The sequence below is a fragment of the Aedes albopictus genome, chromosome 1 (genome assembly GCF_035046485.1).
Source record: "Aedes albopictus strain Foshan chromosome 1, AalbF5, whole genome shotgun sequence".
In the NCBI taxonomy this organism is placed as follows: domain Eukaryota; kingdom Metazoa; phylum Arthropoda; class Insecta; order Diptera; family Culicidae; genus Aedes; species Aedes albopictus.
Window position 1 is genome coordinate 274,978,732 of NC_085136.1, and position 20,430 is coordinate 274,999,161.

The window sequence follows — 20,430 nt, forward strand, 5'->3', positions numbered from 1 at the left end:
TCAGCTTACCTTCGAGGCAACATTCGCAAACGACTCGGCAGCCACAATCTTGAATGTTGATGCCGGTTGCCAATCGCTTCGACTCCAGCTCTCGAACCGCATCGTTGTCCCGGTGCCCTAAGATGCGATGCCACGTGTGTTGGCAACTTGATGTGTGCCCGCTCTCCCTTGACGCCAATGCTTCTTGTGCAACCGCCAGGTGATACAGCCCACCAGCTGACGTGGCCATACCGATGACTTTCTCATTCTTGAGGATACGGCAACCGCTGGCATCAAAAACGATCGTGGCTCCTTTTGCGGCTAGCTTCTTCACCGAGATGAGATTTGACTCGAAGTTCGGCACGTACAGCACATCAGAGAGCCCCACCTTGGATTGCTCACCCTTGGGGGAAACGAATGTCAGATGGCACGATGCGATCCCCTTGGCCGACACTTTCTGTCCGTCCGCTAGGATGACCTCCTGCTGCACGCTCTCATCGATATCCACGAATTGATCCAGGTTTGCACACATGTGGGAAGTTGCTCCAGAGTCGATCACCCAGGCTCCTGCTTGTCGCCCGTTGCCCATCGCCGCAAACGAATATTCTGGATGCGCTTCACTCCGGGTTTCTTGACGAGCTGCTCTCACCCTAGGAGCACTTCGCTTCTCACCTTGCGCACGAGACTTGTTCGGGTTTCCACCTGCTTGATCTGCACGTTGCTCGGCCATAGCGCGACAGTCTTTCTGCTTGTGGCCGGACTTGTGGCAAAAGTGGCACGTTACCTTCGATTTCTTCAAATCCGCCTTGAGAACTGACTCACCACGTGCTCCAGTGCAGCGCTTCGACACTTCGTCCACCAACTTGGATTTGATGAGCTCCAGCGTAAGCTCGTCGTCCGCTCTGGTCTCCAGTGCCGTCGTCAACGTGTTGAACGATTCCGGTAAGCTCCGGAGTACCATGGCAACCTGCAGATTTTGGTCCAATTCCTGGCCTGCCACCGTTAGGCGTTCGAAAAGCTCCTCCATTTCGAACACGTGTCTCTCGATGTCGTCGCCGTCGGAATATCGTTTATCGCAGATCTTCTTGAGCAGGGACACTTTCGAGGTTAGCGTTGCCTTTTCATAGTGTCCTCTCAGCTGCTCCCAGGTCTCCTTCGCCGTTTTGGATCCTTTGATGAGGTTCAACTGGTTGTCCTCCAGCAAAAGTCCAATCGTCGCACGAGCACGTTGGTCACCGCTGTCCCAAGCTTCAACCATCGCTTCATTCGCCGCTCCAGGTCCTGCACCCGGCTCCGGACGTCTTCCGGTCACGAATCGCCAAAGGTCCTCCCGGATGAGCAGGAACTCCACCTTCGTCTTCCAGGTCGAATAGTTCGCTCCGTTGAGCTTGACGATGCCCAAACGCTCCATTCCGCGTAGAAATCTTCAAACGGTCAAAAAAATCTTGAGGTTTCAGAAAAATTTTCACTCTTGTTTATCGGTTGCTACGGTAACCACTCCAATCGAGCAAAGGCCCATAACCTATTGGAGGGTAGAAGAAAGACAACCGTAGGTGTCGAGTGCTCAATATAAACTAAACATTTATTTCAAATAAAGATCTTAGGCTACTATGATTGGTCTCTGCTACCGAGTTGCTTCGTCATACTCCATCATAATCCACTTACTTGATGCACTTTATACACTTGCAGCTACAGTTGTTTACTTTTTTGAAGTGCGACGCAGCCCACAGATGAGCCTTCCTCACCACTCATCATTGACGGGACTTTGTCTCCCGTGACAAGCTCTCTCAGTGCAAACGTATCTCACTCTCACTGCTCAAAAGCTCCGTCACACGATTACTTACTCACCACTGATCGCCTGATGATTTCTCAGCCGTCGCTGTGAGTGGATCGCTACTCTGACTCTCGTAAGAAAATAAACTCCAACAGCGATTCCACGGTAGAACCAAAAATGGCCAAATCAGTGGGCCGGGAAAGAGAACTGCGAATAATGGATTGGAATAAAATCGCCAATGCCTATTAATGAAACGTCAAACAACATGGAATTTCTGGTTTCACAAGTCAAATATGTGATTTTACATAAAATCACGTATGATATAATAGTAGCTCTGAATTGATCAAGGCGTTTTGGCCTCTTCAAAAACTCAAGCTTATTGCTTTACGGCTTGCAGTAAAAAAGCCCAAAATCTTATATTTTACCTTATAAATGGAGGTATAGCTCAAAGTTGTGACGTGCTGGAGCAAATCTAAGGATTCGAATTCAGCGGGCCAAAATCTGTCGGAGACACATAAGTTTGCTCTTGAGACAGACCAATAGTTAATTTTGGTTTCGCCGTGTTATGAAAAAAAAATCACATGCTCCGATAGGAATCGAACCCACGACTCCAAATTCGCTGGGCGGGCGCTTCTCTCCTCCAAGCTACGGAGTCACTTGACCATCTCCGTCCCCAGAAGGCACAAAACGGCACTTGATTCCTCTAATGCTCACTAATGCTCATAGCGGCGCAGTCTCCAATAAGAAATAAAGGTAGCCGAGAGCCACAGGTTAAGGCGATGGTGGACAATCGCCCAGGATGAAGATCTTCCAAGTCGGGCTTCTGCACCACCATGGGTGCTCAGGACTGAAATACTCCCAAACTTATTCTCGGAATTCCTACCGAATATTTATTTTGAAATTTCTCTGATACAGAATTGCTTCGGGAATTCTTGTCGGGATCGTTCCAAGAGATTTATAATTATTATCTTTATTAACCAGATTTTCAGCCCACGGTTGGTTCATCTCGGTACCCAAGAGATTTTCTCAGAGCGCCTCATGTGACGATAATCCTTTAAATTAACGGGGAACTATAGGATAAAATTCTAGTAGAATCTCACAGGAGATGAATTATCGGAAAAAAAATCTGGGAGCAAGCTTGCTATTCAAATAAAAACATGCGCGATATGACGCAGTTTGCATTCGCCAAAGGATACGTTTTCACCATCTTTCGTTTTGCCAAACCAACCTCACGCACGAATTGCACACGAACAGACTTGATGCTGCTCAGCCTTGTTGGTTGCCGTTGAGGCGTTGCCTTCCAGCTAAGCCTTTCTTGTTTTCAATGCATCCGATGATTTCGATGAGCTTATCGCGAAGCATCGTCGGCTGGAAACTTTTATCGGTATAGTGTCGGTATATGCGAATATTGTAACTATGTGCGTATCGTAGCCTCTACATCCAACCCATTCATTCATTCATTCATTCGTTCGGCTGATCTGGCACGCGTGTGGTGGCACTGTCAGATGTGTACAAAATCGTTTACGAGTTTCATCATGTTCATTTTCATACGCGCCTACTTGCGACGTAGTTGGGGTGGGGGGTTGGCTCAAGGCCTCTCAAAACCAATGAAACATTATCAAAATCAATGCTTTTCATTTAAATTAGGCATGTTCACGTGAAAACTGGTGCATTTAGCTGAAAAAGTGGCATTATGCTTAATTTTGAAGAGCTTTACCCCTTCAACTACGTCATAAGTTGGCGCCTATGCTTGTTTTGTCAACTCTGCAGTTCAATTGCAATCGATTAAAATACAATTGATAAGTCTTAATGAGCACTCGTTAGGTGATATTTTGCATTGTCTCAATTCCTAATATACCAGGGCTATTTCCAAGTAAGATTTTTCAATCAAATAGACTAGAAGAGGTTCTTAGAATCATTATAAAACCAAAAGAAATCCTATTCTGTTTTATGGCGGTTTTGGGTCTGCTGGAGAAATTTCTAGAAGAAATTCTAAGAGTCTAAGAAAAAACTCCGAAAAACATTTGAAATAGAAGCCCCATTAACAACTCTTTAAGCAAATTATTGAAAAAAAAATCTGGAAAAGCTTCATGGGTAGTCCTAGGAGCATTGGCGCCAACTTAAGGGGGGGGGCAAGCATAGGAGTTCCAAAATTTCAAAAGAACTTCTGTGAAGCAGTTCAGAAGAAGAACACCTGAGAGCATTGCGGGGCCAACTTTGGGCAATCTCCTGGAAGAAATCCTGAGAAGGACTCCCTCGAGAAATGACGGAAGGCACTCTGATAAAACATCCTAGAGGAACTACTGGAGAAATATCGGAAGGAAGGATGTAGGAATCCCGGCAGGAAGTACGGGGAGAATATTGGAAAAATCAGGAAAGGCACGAATCCAGAAAAAAACTCGTTTAAGAATTCTGGGAAGAATGTCATACAAAATTTTGGGATGAAACACGGAAAGAATTTCGCGACGAATTCTGGGAGAAATCCTGACAGAAAATCTAGTAACAATCCCCAGCGAATCCCATCTCTGTCCCCGTCTTGCGGTTAACTTCTGATTGAAAAACCTTATTTTTTCACTATCCAGGCAATATTTTCAGTCAAATACATTTTAGAACTTCCATAAAACTAAAATAAAAGCATTTTGATTATATTGCGGTGTTATAAACCTTAATAAATTTTGATCTTCTAATTATTTCTTAGGAATCGCGGTTATTAAACTTCCCAGTATTTTTTTTTTGTATCCTCCGCACATTTCTTAATGTTTTCAACTTTTAATTGTCGACTCTATTGGTTTTTGCGTCCCAAGTTTTATTTTCCAGACTGGCCTTTCTTTGGTGAACTTACAGTTTCATTAGCTAGTTGTTGGATTCATGGAACAATTTTTGGCATTCTATAGGCGAGGGAAGTCTCGAATTGAGACTACTCGGATTAAGAGTGGAGAGTTATCTTCGAAGATCTTCAGCATATTTCATGCAAGGGAATGTCGATTCCATAATGTGGTTCTTTTATTTCATATGAAGTTCTCGTTAAGTCATATTCCTTTCGAAATCATTACAACAAAAACTTTAATGAAGAATAGCAACATTGCGCTTTGGATTTCATCCCATGCAGCAATTTGATACCTAATTTGTTTGCAAAAACTTTTGAAATCCGTCCTAAAACCAAAGCGATTTTATTTTGGTGTTACGTTAGTGTTTATAACCTCCTCAAATCTATTTGACTTAAAAAAGATAGTTTGGTTGGAAATGCTACTCGTACTTAACTTCTTATCTCCATATTCTCTCTATGACTTTTTAGCTTGACGGCGGATAACATTTTTTTTTAACAAGTAGGAGATCACTTCCAATAAGAAAGTGTTGTATTTCTTTTTCGGGGAAACGATTCGCACGGTCATACATTGCTGAATGTAAAAACAATTGATTTCTTTCGCATTGAAAATGCCATTTTCCCACTGTAACAAAACACTTTCTGCCTGGTAGCCTTTCCCTACGGCAAAGCGAAAAGCTACCAGCACCACGTACAATTGGACCATTCTTGACCCACATGAACTAATGAATATTTTTTTCCTCTACGCGCGCCTGTTTCGGAAATCGACAGCCTCTTAGTGCCCCCGATCCAAGTAATCATCATTCGGTTAAGCCGGAATCATCGGAAGTACATTAGTTTCATTATTACTATTATTATTAATGTATGGCTTATTGTTAGTTGATACACGAAAGTTGATAAAAAAATCCGACCGCAAGTGCGTGCAAACAGGCAAAGTTAGGAAAACGCAGATCTTTTTTTTCGAACACACACACTCACTTTGATGAGGGATTAAAAACAGTAAACAAAGAGAGATAATTACAGAAAACAAATATATATTGAGGGCGAGAACACTGAAGAAACGATAATAATTATGAATGATAAAACATGGCAGAGAAAAGAAAACAAGAAATTGTGAGAAATAATTATTAGTAAGATGTGAGAAGTTACTGCAACATAAGAAGAAAAAGGTATAAGCAAACGAGAGAACGTGAATAAAAAGGAGTAATACAAAATAGTTTTATGTAAGGAAACAAAACTATGTATAGTAATACCTAACAGAAGTAGACAAGCAAACACAAATACATACATACAAAAATAGAAATAGACCACCACTACCACAACAACAAAACGACGACGTTAAGAAACTTTCAAAAAGACTTCACATAGCCCAGTAGAAATATTGACAACAGACATTTTCGCTTCCAATGATTCACTAAATTTGTAATTCAACTTTGAGATCTGCCGAAAAATAAGGACAAATTTCATTAACAACAAACGGACTCACACATACACTTACATGCGAACTTCTATGTTGTAGCGGTACATTTAAAAAATGAATTGCTTCCTTTTTGTTTTAAAACTCGTTTAATAAGATATAAATATGAATTGGATTATATTTTATTTTTTTCTCGTGTAAGTAGAAGAACAGAAATTCCTTTTATTTTTTAATGTACGTAGGAGTTAGAATGGAAAAAAAATATACAAAACACAGAAGAGGAAACGAAAACTAATAAAGCAGCAGCACAGGAATACATGAGAGTGTCTGTATAGGTATACGCGTGTGTTTGGTGGTAAGACAGTAGTCGTTCGTGCGAGCGCGAGTGCGAATTCGGTTCACAGCTTATTACTATTGACCAACGCGGGGTAGTGGTGGGAATGAGAGGGAGAACGGGAGACAGAGAGAAAGCGCGAGTTAGAGACAGTTTTCGTGACGATGGCTATAACCAGTACGAACGAAAGTACCCCATTTGGCATAACGCCGATTGGCATTACGAGTGTTAGGCATCATGGTCATTTGGTAGGACGACACGGTCGTTGTTTTACTCAATGAACATTATGCCAAACGACCGTTATGCGGTGGTGTATGGCCACTCAAGTAAAATGATTTAGTCAAACAGACTAGAGAAGGTTCTTAGAACCATCATAAAACCAAAGTAAAAGCATTAGATTTTATGAAGGTTCTCAAAACCTCTACAAGACTAATTGGCTACAAAAATGTTACTTGAGCGTTTAGTATAATGGTCGTTTAGCATAATGAACATTTGGCAAAGTTCGTTTGCCATAACATGATGAAAGGGCAATCTTAAAACGATTTTTGTTTTGCCAAACGGCCATAAGGCGACACCTATTCTGTACGTATTGTGGCAAATCATAGGAATAACCAATCTGCCCGAGTTTTCTTTCAATCGGTATCCTGTAAGAGTTCCACTACTGAGTGTGCCATATTTCGAGAGCATTCTTAATCCTTCAACTTTGATCTCTGTATGCGTCTCGAGATTGAGATATATTTTTCAAATATGGTAATTCACAACGTTGATGTAGAAGTGTCCAATTTGGTATAAAGAATATGCAATATTACGGTCGTTTCAAATTCCCAAATTGAGTACATGTTTGTTGATATGTCATAATTACATTATGCCAAACGAAATTGTTGTTATACCAATTGATAGTATGGCTGAAGTCGTTATTCATTCTACTCCTTCATTATGCACATTCATTTAATTTGATCCCCCAAACACAATTCTAAAAGCAGTATGGCGAACCGTTTTGGCATAATGCCATTTGGCATAACATTCTTTCGTTAACAATAAAAAAATGGTTCCTCTTTTCAAAGAGATCAACTCATGCCATATATGCCAAATGGTTTATATGACAAGCGACCATTATATGAAGCGGCGTTATGCTAAACGGGGCACTTTTGCTGAAAATATAGCAGATTGTAACACTTGTATGATTCTCATTAGCCATTTTCATCAAATGCATTTTTCCCATCGACCACTAAAGCCGAGGTTCTTTTCCTCTTCGCCGAACAGGTTCACCCCGCCTGCCATCGTCCGGATTCCGCTTTCCCGTAGGTCAGGAGTTAGGAACCACAGCCGCACTCAAGTAACCGTGCGCGAACCAGCTAAGAGAAATGAAAAGAAAAAAAAACATTGTGACGACTATAGATATATACAAGTAGATGTAAAACCAAGCTAATAAACGTGAGAAGAAAAAAAAGATGGAAAGAAAACAACTACGATCAGACAAAACAAGTTTTAATCTAAATAATAAGAACAGGAAAAACCCCCCTAACCGTATGCTTTAAGAATGTAAGAGAACTTAGTAAGAGAGAAAAGTCGAAAGCAAACAACAAACATCATGATCGTTGAACATACACAATCTTAAGTCAATGCCCCAATTAAGAGATGAAATGCAAACTAGAAGATGAGATTTAACATTCAAAAAGCAACCGACAGGATACCTTTCCGAGAACAACAGTGCGCTATAAACCAAGACCTCCCTACTGTTCCGGTAGAAAATTGACAACTTAAGCATTGAAAAACACACAAATTGCACTAGATATTACCCCCATTGTAGTGCTGAAGCATTTGTTAAACGAAAATTGAAAGGACAAACATTGAGAGAATAAACGAAATGAGATGAAACAAAGCTCGTTTAGATTCAATTAGTGAAAAAAAAAAAGAAATTCACTGAGAAATAACAGAAAAAAATGTTGAAAAAGAGCATACCTGCAGCACATTCATTCCGTTGCGCGCGCATCTACAGAATAGTACACAAAACAGAAAGGGAAAATCTAAAAAAAAAAAACAATAAAACATGTTAGCGACAGTTTTCGAGGGCTTCCCAAGCCTATCACAAGAATCCACACGATGGAGATAAGCCGCCGAATACCCCCTTAAATGTGAACAAACATCAGCAAACAGGTTAGAGCAGAGTGTGAAGACCGATGGAAAACAGGAAGGCATATAAATAAAAACTGAAACTTGGGTAAAAATTACAATAAAAAGTACTTCAGATGTTTTGTTCTTGGGTAGTGGTATATCACCCTTCTTCTTCGTCTTATCCTTCTTCTAGATAAGTAGTATCTTGTGGATGCATGTAACTGTAACTGTTGTCTATCACTTCATGGATTCAATGTTCTTCTAGTTCTTCCTCAATCGATCTTTGAGCTACAAGTCGAAATACAACACCTTTATTCATTGCATTTTATTTATTTCATTTATTTATTTAGTATTACCATAGACTAATTTCAAGACCTCGATGTACCAAAGAAAACGATCAAATTTTCGGTGACCAGTCCGGTACCCAATAAATATTCATAACCGTGTATTTTTTTCCGTGTAAATTGCCTTTTGTGTAAATTTTATTTAGCGTGTTACACTGATCTGACAGCTCAGACAGTAAGGGACTAAACATAAATTACGTTAAGTGAGTACCGAGGATTGTTCACAATCTGCGAACTTGACTGCGGAAAAAATTGCGACCATGACGCCGCTGGTATTACCGTGAGGTGCCCTAATTTCGTGCGGGCCAAAACTTCGTTAACTTCTGACATCTGAGAGCATTATTATCTAATTAACAGCGGAATCATTTAATATGTACTTCAAATGTGTTAAAACGAATGAGTGTGTTCGTCATAAAAAGTTATTATAGCAAACGGTCTACTACCTAGACCGCTTAAATAAACATGAGCCGGCGGCTGTCGCTCTTTTTCAACTCGAACTGCCTTGCGACTTAGACGTCTTTCATCAACAGCTCCGAAATCTACAGCGTGGTAATTCAATAATCTCTAATCAGTTCTCCGGTAACCTCGAGTCCACCTCAGCTTTTAAACTTATTCGCGGATATAAAAGTTGGCGACGAGAAAAGTTAACGTAAAATAGTGCGCGTGTGAAAACCGATCAAATTTCGCGAATTTTCTGGTGTGATTTCGAGTCGGACAGTGGTTGTTTTTCCCCATTGTTGGAAGTGGGCTGTGTGGAGACAAACCAGCGGCGGCGGCATAGTACCGACGACAGCCGATTGCATCAGCCGGTCCCACTCGGGGAACGTACCAGCAGCAACAGCTATCTACATTTTTCGGACCGCAACGGAGAAAGTGTTGTCCAATCTTTTCGACGCGGCGGCGGCGGATTTGATTTCCCGAGAAAGCCGACGACGCAACGGATTTCGTAGGTGCCGGTAGGCATTTTTTGCAACCCGCGAAGAGCGTTTCGTAAAAGCGGTAGAGTGTAGAAATCCATCGGCACGGTAGCACGGCATTTTGCAGCTGTTGGGCCGTTTTGTCTGGAAGTTGATTGTTGCTGACTGGCCGTGACGTTTGCGGTGACGATTTCAGCGGTCTTCTCACTTCACCGGGCCGGGACCGTGCCGGGCCCCGGCCGTGCCCCGGTCATCGGTTTCTTTCTAACGATATCTATGGCGTGCTTCTCACCAGCCCGGCCGGGGCCCGACCGAGCCCCGGCACGGTGTGATGTGAAACACGCCATAGTAATCGCATATAAGAAATCGATGACCGGGGCACGGCCGGGGCCCGGCACGGTCCCGGCCCGGTGTAATGGGAATAGCCCTTTCGTTGGTAAAAGCCCGGACTACCGGACGATTTTCCTTCCTCTTCACAGTGGTTGAAATCGCGAAAAACACGATCGTGGGCATTTTGAGTGTGATAATGTGAAAATAATATAATGTGATGTTCTGCAAAGTTGTTACATATTTTAAGGAGCAACTTTTGATAACTTTTGTTTTTTGATAAATTTACCCAAAAGTTAGATGAAAAATCTATTTTCTACAAAAGCAAAGAAAACTAAATAGTGTCTTCGGCTAGGGGCGGGACAGCTCTAATATTGATTAGCGGTATTAGAAGTATTAGGAAATATTAATCCCAGATCCCAACCATGTTTGAACTAAGTAAGCCACGCCGATTCAACAGCATCAATATGGAATGACAACACAATAAATTGAAAAAAAGTGTCAATGGGCTATTATGAATCGGACATCTGTGCTGTATCGTAGTAATATTGTATGAATAAATAAATCAGCACTATAGAATATCAATAGAGCAATAAGTAATTGGTCGATTTCGGTGCCGTTCTGGATCGTGCTTCTCATATCAAGAGAATGCATGTTCTCTGGACATACCGCTGGCGGACATGATCGCCAAATTGATCTAGGTAGTGACAGCGTTGGTACGTACGCCTATTATGCAAAAGTTTGTTTGTGGCCTATGCAGCCTATACCCGTTCCAATCTGAAGATTAAATACAACACCTAGGTCCTTGCGTAGGTCACACAACCGGAAAGTATTCATTATTCAATATTCGATGGGCTTGGCTGAATAGCCTGGAATCAGCCGCGATATCCTTGCTTAAAACACCTCGGATAAACAAAACTGAACTGCTTTATTGGCAAAAATGAAAAACGCACCGTCATACACAATGTTTTCTCTATTCCTTGAATATCCAACTTAACAATAAACAGTAGTAAAAGTGTTTCCTCGACCAATTTGACGAAGCCGTTTCTTTTGTTGCCTCTAAGTACAGCCTCATCCCCGATGATACAAGTTGCTGCTCAGATTGTTTTCACAGCTGTTAACAAATAAACAGAAATTAAGAAATTTTCAATTGAAAGAAACTGCAGAAAACCACGGGCAAACCTTATTTCCTCTTCTCGCCTACGTGACAGTTAGTTGTGACATGGAAAGTCATGGCATACTATCCAAAAAATGTTGCGGTGGACGGTTAAGATTAAGACATTAATATTTATTAGGCAGTACTAGAGTCGGTATTAGAAGCTGTCCCGCCCCTAGGTCTTCGGCAAAGTTATAGATAATATCATGCAGAAAAATATTGCCGAAGAGACTTTTGCTCTATCTTTTGAAATGAGCGATATATAATAAATTTAGTATAAAAAACCCCTTAAAACCTTGAAAAGCCACTAAATGCTTTATATCTCTTTTGGATTAGGTTTTCGAGGCTTCCGATGTTCTGAAGACTTTTTCATTATGTTATTGTGCATCTTTTTTCTTAAGACAGTGTTGCCATATTTTCATTGTTTCTATGTGATTTTTTAATTTTCCTATAAAAAATGACTGTTTTTAATAATGAGATATCTCGAAAAGTTGCAAAAAGTTGCAAAAAATTCAAAGCATGATGAAAAGTTGAATAAAATTGCTATCTTATACAGGTCAACTGATGAGTTGCTCTCTGTCTCTTCGATGCTTACAATCTGTTTGAAAATTGTCACTTTCACACTTTTAAATGTTGAAATAAATACTTTTTCCATGTGATACAGTCGAACCTCCATGAGTCGATGTTCTTTGACTCGATATCCACTCATGGAGGTAAATTTTTCCATACTGAAAAATAATTTCTGGATTACTACGATGGTCCCCCCAAAAAACTTCCCAAAGGATTTTTGTTCCACTACTCGATATTTCCTTGAGTCGATGGTCCCTTCAATATCGACTCATGGAGGTTTTACTGTAATCTAAAAATTGTGCTATACAATGTTCAGCAAAGTTGTTGCATATTTTTAGAGCAAACTTTTGACAAAATTACTTTTTCAAAAAAATTGCCTTAAAGTTAGATAAAAAAATATTTTGGTTCAAAAATGTGCTTTTTTTCTTTGAAAACGCATGTTATCAAGAGAAATATTCAAGATAACTTCTTGGTGTCTTCGACAAAATTGTGCATTTATTGAATACAAAATAGTTCATAAAACATTCCATGTAGAGAAATTCAAATATAAAAAAGTTAAGTGAAATTTTCATGTTTTTCTAAACTTTTAAGGGTTTTTTTTTTCATAAAATCAGCTCTAAAATGGTCATTTTTGAAGATAGAGTCATGGTGTCTTCGACAAAGTTTTTCCATTTACCATTTAGAACAACTTTCCTGAAGACGCCATTATGATTTGCGGATTCCCAAGAAAAATATTTTTTTATCTAACTTTAAGGCAATTTTTTTGAAAAAGTAATTTTGTCAAAAGTTTGCTCTAAAAATATGCAACAACTTTGCTGAACATTGTATAGCACAATTTTTAGATTATCACATGGAAAAAGTATTTATTTCAACATTTAAAAGTGTGAAGTGACAATTTTCAAACAGATTTTAAGCATCGAAGAGACAGAGAGCAACTCATCAGTTGACCTGTATAAGATAGCAATTTTATTCAACTTTTCATCATGCTTTGAATTTTTTGCAACTTTTTGCAACTTTTCGAGATATCTCATTATTAAAAACAGTCATTTTTTATAGGAAAATTAAAAAATCACATAGAAACAATGAAAATATGGCAACACTGTCTTAAGAAAAAAGATGCACAATAACATAATGAAAAAGTCTTCAGAACATCGGAAGCCTCGAAAACCTAATCCAAAAGAGATATAAAGCATTTAGTGGCTTTTCAAGGTTTTAAGGGGTTTTTATACTAAATTTATTATATATCGCTCATTTCAAAAGATAGAGCAAAAGTCTCTTCGGCAATATTTTTCTGCATGATATTATCTATAACTTTGCCGAAGACACCATTTAGTTTTCTTTGCTTTTGTAGAAAATAGATTTTTCATCTAACTTTTGGGTAAATTTATCAAAAATCAAAAGTTATCAAAAGTTGCTCCTTAAAATATGTAACAACTTTGCAGAACATCACATTATATTTTTTTCACATTATCACACTCAAAATGCCCACGATCGTGTTTTTCGCGATTTCAACCACTGTGCTCTTGCTGGAGCGTGCGTCCGTCGGAAGTTTTCTGGTGAAGTTGCCAGGTACCGGAAATAAGTCGAATCGCTTTTGGTAAGTCGTTTTATTTTCCTTCTTTTATTATTATTTTTTGTTCATTGCTTCAGAATTGTTTCTATTGTGTGCACAAAGTGTTAATTTTAATAGTGAATTGTATTGTTCATCAAAAAGTGCTTTGTGTGTTCACACTGAACAATACGCCGTTTACCGCATAACTGGCGGAAGTGCCATTTGCAATTTTGAATAGTTTTAAAAGATTTTTTTAATCGATTTATTTTGTGCAAATTTTTTACGTTAATATCCTGATTTTAATTCGATGTTGTTTTAAGTTAAATATCTAAATATTAAGTTAAATACTGATTTTTTTTAAATTGATTATAAAAATTATAGAAACAATGTCTCGTGTTGCTCCGAATATCGATCCGTACCGCAAAGGACAATCGTTTGCGTCATGGTTCAAGCGACTAGGATACCATTTTCGCGTGAATAAAGTAGAAGAAGCGGACAGAAAGGATCAAATGTTCTTACTTGGAGGAGATTTTTTGTTCGAGGTAGCTCAGAGCTTGTACCTTAGTGATGAGTTACTCGACGCAGCATCTTTTGATGAATTGATCGAAAAGCTGAAACAAAAACTGGATAAAACGGATTCCGCGTTGATCCAACGTTACAAATTTGGCTCCAGGGTTCAACAACCTGGTGAGACAGCCAGTGATTTTGTTTTCTCGCTAAAACTCCAAGCAGAATACTGCAATTTTAAGAACGACAAGCAGGACCGCATAGTAGATCGCATTTTGATTGGTTTGTCGGATGACAATTTAAAACAGAAGCTATTGGCTGAGGATAGCGAAAAACTTAACTTGGCTCAGGTTGAGAAGATGGCGACAACATGGGAAATGGCTACTTCCAATGCAAAAGCATTGACACAGGACGGTTCTTTAGGGCAAATTGCTTCCATTGTTGGTGGGCGAGGAGCTCTTTTGCAGCGTGTAAAACAGTTAGCTCAAAACCGAGGACCAGTCAAAAGTCGACTAGGTTTCAATCCTCCGTCCGTTTCTCCTGTACGAGTTAGTCAGCCTAGCGCAAATTACAACGATCGTAGGAACCATACTTCACAATCCAGACAGTCCAGGCAAGTGCGATTCCAAGAACATCGGAACAGATACCAGTATGCAAGCAATCAGCGAGCGGATAGCAGAAGCGGTAGGCAGCTGGTCTTCGATCAAAGGGTGTGCAACTATTGTGGGGTAGTTGGACACGTCCGAAGGAAGTGTTATAAGTTGAAACAGTATAAGAAAGTCCCGATCAACCACGTGGATATGGAGGAGCCTGAGACAAGTACCTTGTCCAATATGATGAATCGTATTTCCTGGGACGCAAAGAGTGATGATTCCGATAAAGGTGAATTACAATGCATGCATGTTTTGTCTGTTAACAATATAAGCCATCCATGTTTACTAGAACTAACTATTCAGAGTGTCAATTTGCAAATGGAGATTGATAGTGGCTCCGCTGTTTCCGTCATTGGGAAGAAGCTATATTTGGCTAAATTTGATGTTCCCATTGAGAAAAGTTTAAATAATTTAATAGTGGTAAACGGTTCCAGATTAAAAATTGCTGGGGAAGTTGTTGTTTCGGTTGAGTTTTGGAATATAAAGGCAAAATTGAAACTTATAGTTTTAGATTGTGATTATGAGTTTGTACCTTTATTAGGGAGAACCTGGTTAGATGTTTTCTTCCCAGATTGGAGATGTTATTTTGACAGACAAGTAATGGTTAACAGTTTAACTGACAGTAAGAACAAAGACGTGATGAATTATGTTGGGAACAAATTTTCTGATGTTTTCATTGAAGATCTCGCAACTCCCATTGAAGTTTATGAAGCCGAGTTGGTTTTAAAAACAGACAAACAAATTTTTAAGAAATTTTATGACATTTCCTACAGGTTGAGGGACAAAGTAACTAAATGTTTTGATAGTCCAGATTGTCAGAGTTTTGAAATTCCTATGCAAAAAAGTGCAGACTACAGGCGAAACCATTTTATTGTTTTAGATAGCTTGTCTAAAGCAAATATTAAGGCAAATTGGGAGGAAACGAAAGTGTTTGTAATTTGGTTGAAATACCTGTAGGAGGTTTGTTGCAGTGGGAAATTCCCTTGTATTACTATAACAGATACAATCCAGTTTTGTCTTGCAAACTATATTGGTTGTATAGTTTGTTGAAGAACGAATTTATTGCTTTTTGGAATAGTAGTTATAACAAATCAGATAGTTTACCTTTTGGAAACAATTTCCTTGAATTGTTCAATCCAAGACAACAAATCGTAGTAGCTTATGGTGCATTTGATGAAGTAGTTCTGCATTTTGTTGGCAGAGTAAGAAAATCCAAGTTTTTGACAAGCAGTTTTTTGGAAAAGGTGAAAAATGAGTTCATTAAAAATGATATATCGTGTTCAAAAGTTGTAAAAACATGTTTGGCATATTTTGCTAGACTTGGGTTTCCAGATATTTTTGTATCCAGTCCTCCATTCAATTCTCATGAATTTAAAAACTTTCTTGAGAGGCAAGGAATACGGGTCCTAAATAGTCCTCCATACAACCCTGCTAGTAATGGCCAGGAGGAGAGATTAGTTCGTACGGTAAAAGATGTATTGAAAAAGTTTCTACTTGACCCTGAACTTTTGAGCATAGAGCTGGAGGATCTTATTAGCCTGTTTTTAATAAATTTTAGAAATAATGTGACGATGGATGGTAGCTTTCCTTCCGAAAAAGTTTTAAGTTATACTCCTAAGCTGTTAATCGATTTGATTAATCCTAAGCGACACACTAATAAAAAAGTACCATTAACAAATAATAAGCGTAATGATGAACTATCCGCTGGATCTAATAATGAGATTGAAACAACTAAAGATCCTTTGGATAGTCTGATGGCGGGTGATGCTTTATGGTACAAGAGTAGCAATCCTCACCATCAGGCTAAATGGTTAAAGACGTATTTTGTAAAACGGGTTTGTAAAAATATTTTACAGATTACGATTGGAAACGGTATAATCACCACGGCGCACCGAAGTCAAGTTAAGCTCATAAACGATGCGGACGGCCGTGCGCGAAGAAGGATGGTGGTGCATGTCGATCGCACTGTCGATAACCCTGGTCCATCGCCGCTATACCCTGATAAAAAATATCATAAAAATACGATAAATTGTATTGTTACAACACCATTTTTTCGAAAATCATTCACAATTAAACGTATTGTTATTTGCACAGTACATTCACCATCTCCTCTATTGTCCTATACCATTCGGCGAATGGTAAATGGCACTTTTACAATAAAAAATGGTGGTCGTTATGTATCTTAACCATAAAATTTTGAGAAAATTTTCATACACTTTTTCGCGGAAAACAATAGAATGTATTGTGTTTTTATGAGACATTTTTAGGGCAATTTTCAAAAGAAAACAATATATCTTAATGTTTTTTCATTGTTCTTACAATACAAATACAATTAATTGAATGGCGTCAAATTAACCGTTGTTACAATAAAAATACAATAATATTTGTTGTTATTTGTAAGCAGTTTTCGCTTTTGAAAATCCATAGAATTTATATTTCCCGCTAACATTTATTCCAGCATTTACGAGCACTAACGGCCGCCAGAATGATATGCACATTTTATGATAAGAGTCAAACACTCTGATGTCTGTCTGGAATGTGTTGCTTGGCAGCTGTTGATAAGATCTATCGTCAATCTTTTCAAATAACTGCCAAATATCACAAGTCAGACCTCAGGTCGTATGATCCATACCATAAATCGTCTACAGTTCATGTGGCCATTAGTATCTGTAAATGCTGAAGAAAAATATTACCGAGAAATATGAATTCTTTGGTTTTTCAAAGGCGAAATCTGTTTACATAACAACAAATATTATTGCATGTTTATTTTAACATCGGTTCAATTGACCCCATTAAACAAATTGTATTTGTATTGTTATCAATGGTAGTTTACTATTTACTAGATTCCTTTATTTTATTGGAAAACATTAGAAAAATCATTGTTCATCTTTTTCTTGTCGTAACGTCCTCACTTGGCTAAAACCTGCTTTTCAGCTAGTTTTCTATCCACTTATTCGCGAGCGGTAATAGCGGCGGCGGGCATGTCCAATCGGTTCGGATTTTGACGTTTCTTGGGGGAAAGTTAAAACAGTTTCATACTCCTCCTCGCCCCTCCATCTTCCGTTTGATGGCGCCAACCGATTGAGATCCCCACGAAACGCCAAAATTCGAATCAGTAATTTGTGCCCGCCGCCGCCATTACCGCTCGCGGATAAGTACTTCCTCAGTTATTCATTGAGAGCTTCCTCTGCCAACACGGCTTGACGTCTGTCAGTCGTTGAAGTTTTAGCCAATAACATTCGATAACCGAAACATCTACTGTACTCAAATTTAAAACGAAAACTATAAAAAAAATATGTCAAGTGATTTTGTATTTGATTATACCAACATGATCCAAGCAACAATAATATTTATTGTTATTTATTTGTTACGAATTGTTTACAAGTGTTATTGAGAAATAAACTCTTTTTTAATAAAAAGTCCATGAGAACTTTGCAGGCACTTTTGCAACTATATAAAAACAACTAAAATTAATTTTTACTGATAGTAACTTTAAATTATTATAGAACTATTGAAAAACAATCGAATCAATTGGTCACTAATAAAGCTAATGTTCACTTATTGTACGAACTATATGGGTTTGATTTCTATTGTAAAAAGTAACAATAAACCTACTATGTGTTTTATTGTGAACAATAAAACCAGTCATATGTTAATAATATTTACCATGTAATGAATGGTCATTTTTTATCCGGGTAATCACCGTTACCATCAAGATCAACACCACGAGAAACGAGTCACGAGGAAGAGCCGAGCAAGGAGCCTTTCCGGGGTTTCCCGGAGTGCGAATTGCGCGGTGTCGAATCTCAAGTTATTAAGCCGAACCGAAAGCGGAAGTCTGATGATAACCGGGCGCTCGATGGCCTGCTGAGGCGTCCGAAGAGAACAAGAAGAACAAATCATGAAAGTGAATTCGAATATTTTTAATGTTAAATGATCATATTGAATTGTATGTTCTAATTTTTGATGAAATCGATTTTTGTTAAATAATAGATAAACTATTAACTCGAAAAAAGGAAGGACTAATATGTATTTCAAATGTGTTAAAAGCGAATAAGTGTGTTCGCCATAAAAAGTTATTATAGCAAACGGTCTACTACCGCTTAAATAAACATGAGCCGGCGGCTGTCGCTCTTTTTCAACTCGAACTGCCTTGCGACTTAGACGTCTTTCATCAACAGCTCCGAAATCTACAGCGAGGTAATTCAATAATCTCTAATCAGTTCTCCGGTAACCTCGAGTCCACCTCAGCTTTTAAACTTATTCGCGGATATAAAATCATTCAAAATTAGCTATAACCTCAAAACTGCATTTGATCTCAATACAATTCACAAAAGAAGAAACGAAAAAAATTGATTTATGTCTAAGATTGAAAAATAAATTGCAAATGTATGCAAATAGCAGATGCCATATTCAGAGATACGAGAAAATCAACACTCACGGAAATGAACAAGTATTTCGATCTCTAGCAAAAGTAAATATTCCAATTTATGTTTGATTATTTCAATTCAATGTTTTATTATAATACGCAATAAAATTACTTAAAAATGTTGTTTTCTTATTTTATTTCAACATTTATGTTGTTGGCGAAATTAGGAACCTACAATTTGTATGGGTCCCTAATTTCGTGCACTTTTTTTTATAACTTTGTTTTAGTGGTTCACGAGGATTCATGTATACTTGTAGCCATCGCATTATGCGGTTATTAATAATAGTTCTAATAACTATTTAAATTGGTTTAAAATCAGCTCATAAACTACGTAGAAAGTGAAAAAATAAACAAATTTATAAATGTGGGAATACCAAGTAAGCTCGGGATGATTTTATTTATCCAAACATTGGGAGTAGTAGCTTTCAGCCGCTAGTTTCATTCAAGCAAATTATTGCCGAAAGCCTTATTGCCAGAACACAAATTTGGAAGACGACACTTTAATAGAACTAACCTCCCGAGGAATGTGCCTATTAATGGCACATAATAAAAAGGTAAAACGCTACAATTACAAAAAGGAATTGATTCACATTACTGACCATCAGTAAGGTTAATGAACGTTCGATTCAAATAGCAAACAATATGTTGTTTAATGAAAATGCCAATTGAAGAGCAAAAAAAAATATATAAAAAATAATAATCCATAAAACTACAGAAGGATTTTTGGAAATCTTAATGTAAACATCTGGGAAGAACATGGGGAACAGCAAATATTCACTCATATTTCGTCACAGGCAACGATTTTATCTACACGTTATGGTTTCATGGGTATAATAGGAGTATGCTACGTTTTGAAAATTAACACATTCAGGCGAATTCTACGTCTTTTAGAGTGAGCGAAATTTGGACCCATTTTGAACGAAATTTGGAACCCGTGCACGAAATTTGGCACTTTCAAACAAATCAAAACTAATGCTGTAACTATCTTGTATAATGTGAAGTTGCCTAATTTATATTTTTCTTGGGAGCTACAGTGCCAGCACTAAATATTATTGAAGAAATAATTCTGATATACTTTATGGTAAAATTTCAGTCGTTTATCAAACTTCGAGAATTCTTAAGTGCACGAAATATGGGCACCTCACGGTACATAGTTATTACAACTAAACTGAATCAACAATTCCTCGCCATAACTCTCGGTTCGTGCTGTACCTGGTCCCTCCACCTTGCACGCTGTCCTCTAGGTCTTCTTGTACCAACCGGATCCGGCATTCTCACAACATGCCCCGCCCATCGTATCCTTCCAGCTTTTGCGACCTTCCGGATGCTAGGTTCGCCGTAGAGTTCATTCTTCACCGCCACACATTGTTCTCCTGCACACTACCAAAGATGGTTCTAAGCACCCGCCGTTCGAGCATTTCCAGTGCTTGCATGTCCTCTTCGAGCTTCAGGTATCAGTAGGTCGGCTCTAGAGGCACGTTCTCCTCTTCGAGCTTAGTCCAGGTCTTGTGCCCGTAGAGAACCACCGGTAT

At 38.6% G+C, this 20,430-nt stretch overlaps 1 protein-coding gene across 26 annotated transcripts in view; it reads left to right on the top strand.

The window, feature by feature from the left end:
• LOC109429301 (C-terminal-binding protein) overlaps positions 1-8,571 on the top strand; it is a 377,738-nt gene extending 369,167 nt beyond the window's left edge. For 21 of the 26 annotated variants that reach the window (XR_009996515.1, XM_062846798.1, XM_062846793.1 and 18 more), the window contains one exon: positions 5,349-8,571. Coding sequence is in view for 24 of the 26 variants with exons in the window: in XM_062846798.1 (XP_062702782.1) it covers positions 5,349-5,414 (66 nt within the window). In the remaining 2 variants the exon portion in view is untranslated. The remainder of the gene's footprint in view (positions 1-5,348) is intronic. The other 5 variants (XR_009996516.1, XM_062846807.1, XM_062846806.1 and 2 more) reach the window with 1 other exon arrangement.
• The last annotated feature ends 11,859 nt before the right edge of the window (positions 8,572-20,430 follow it).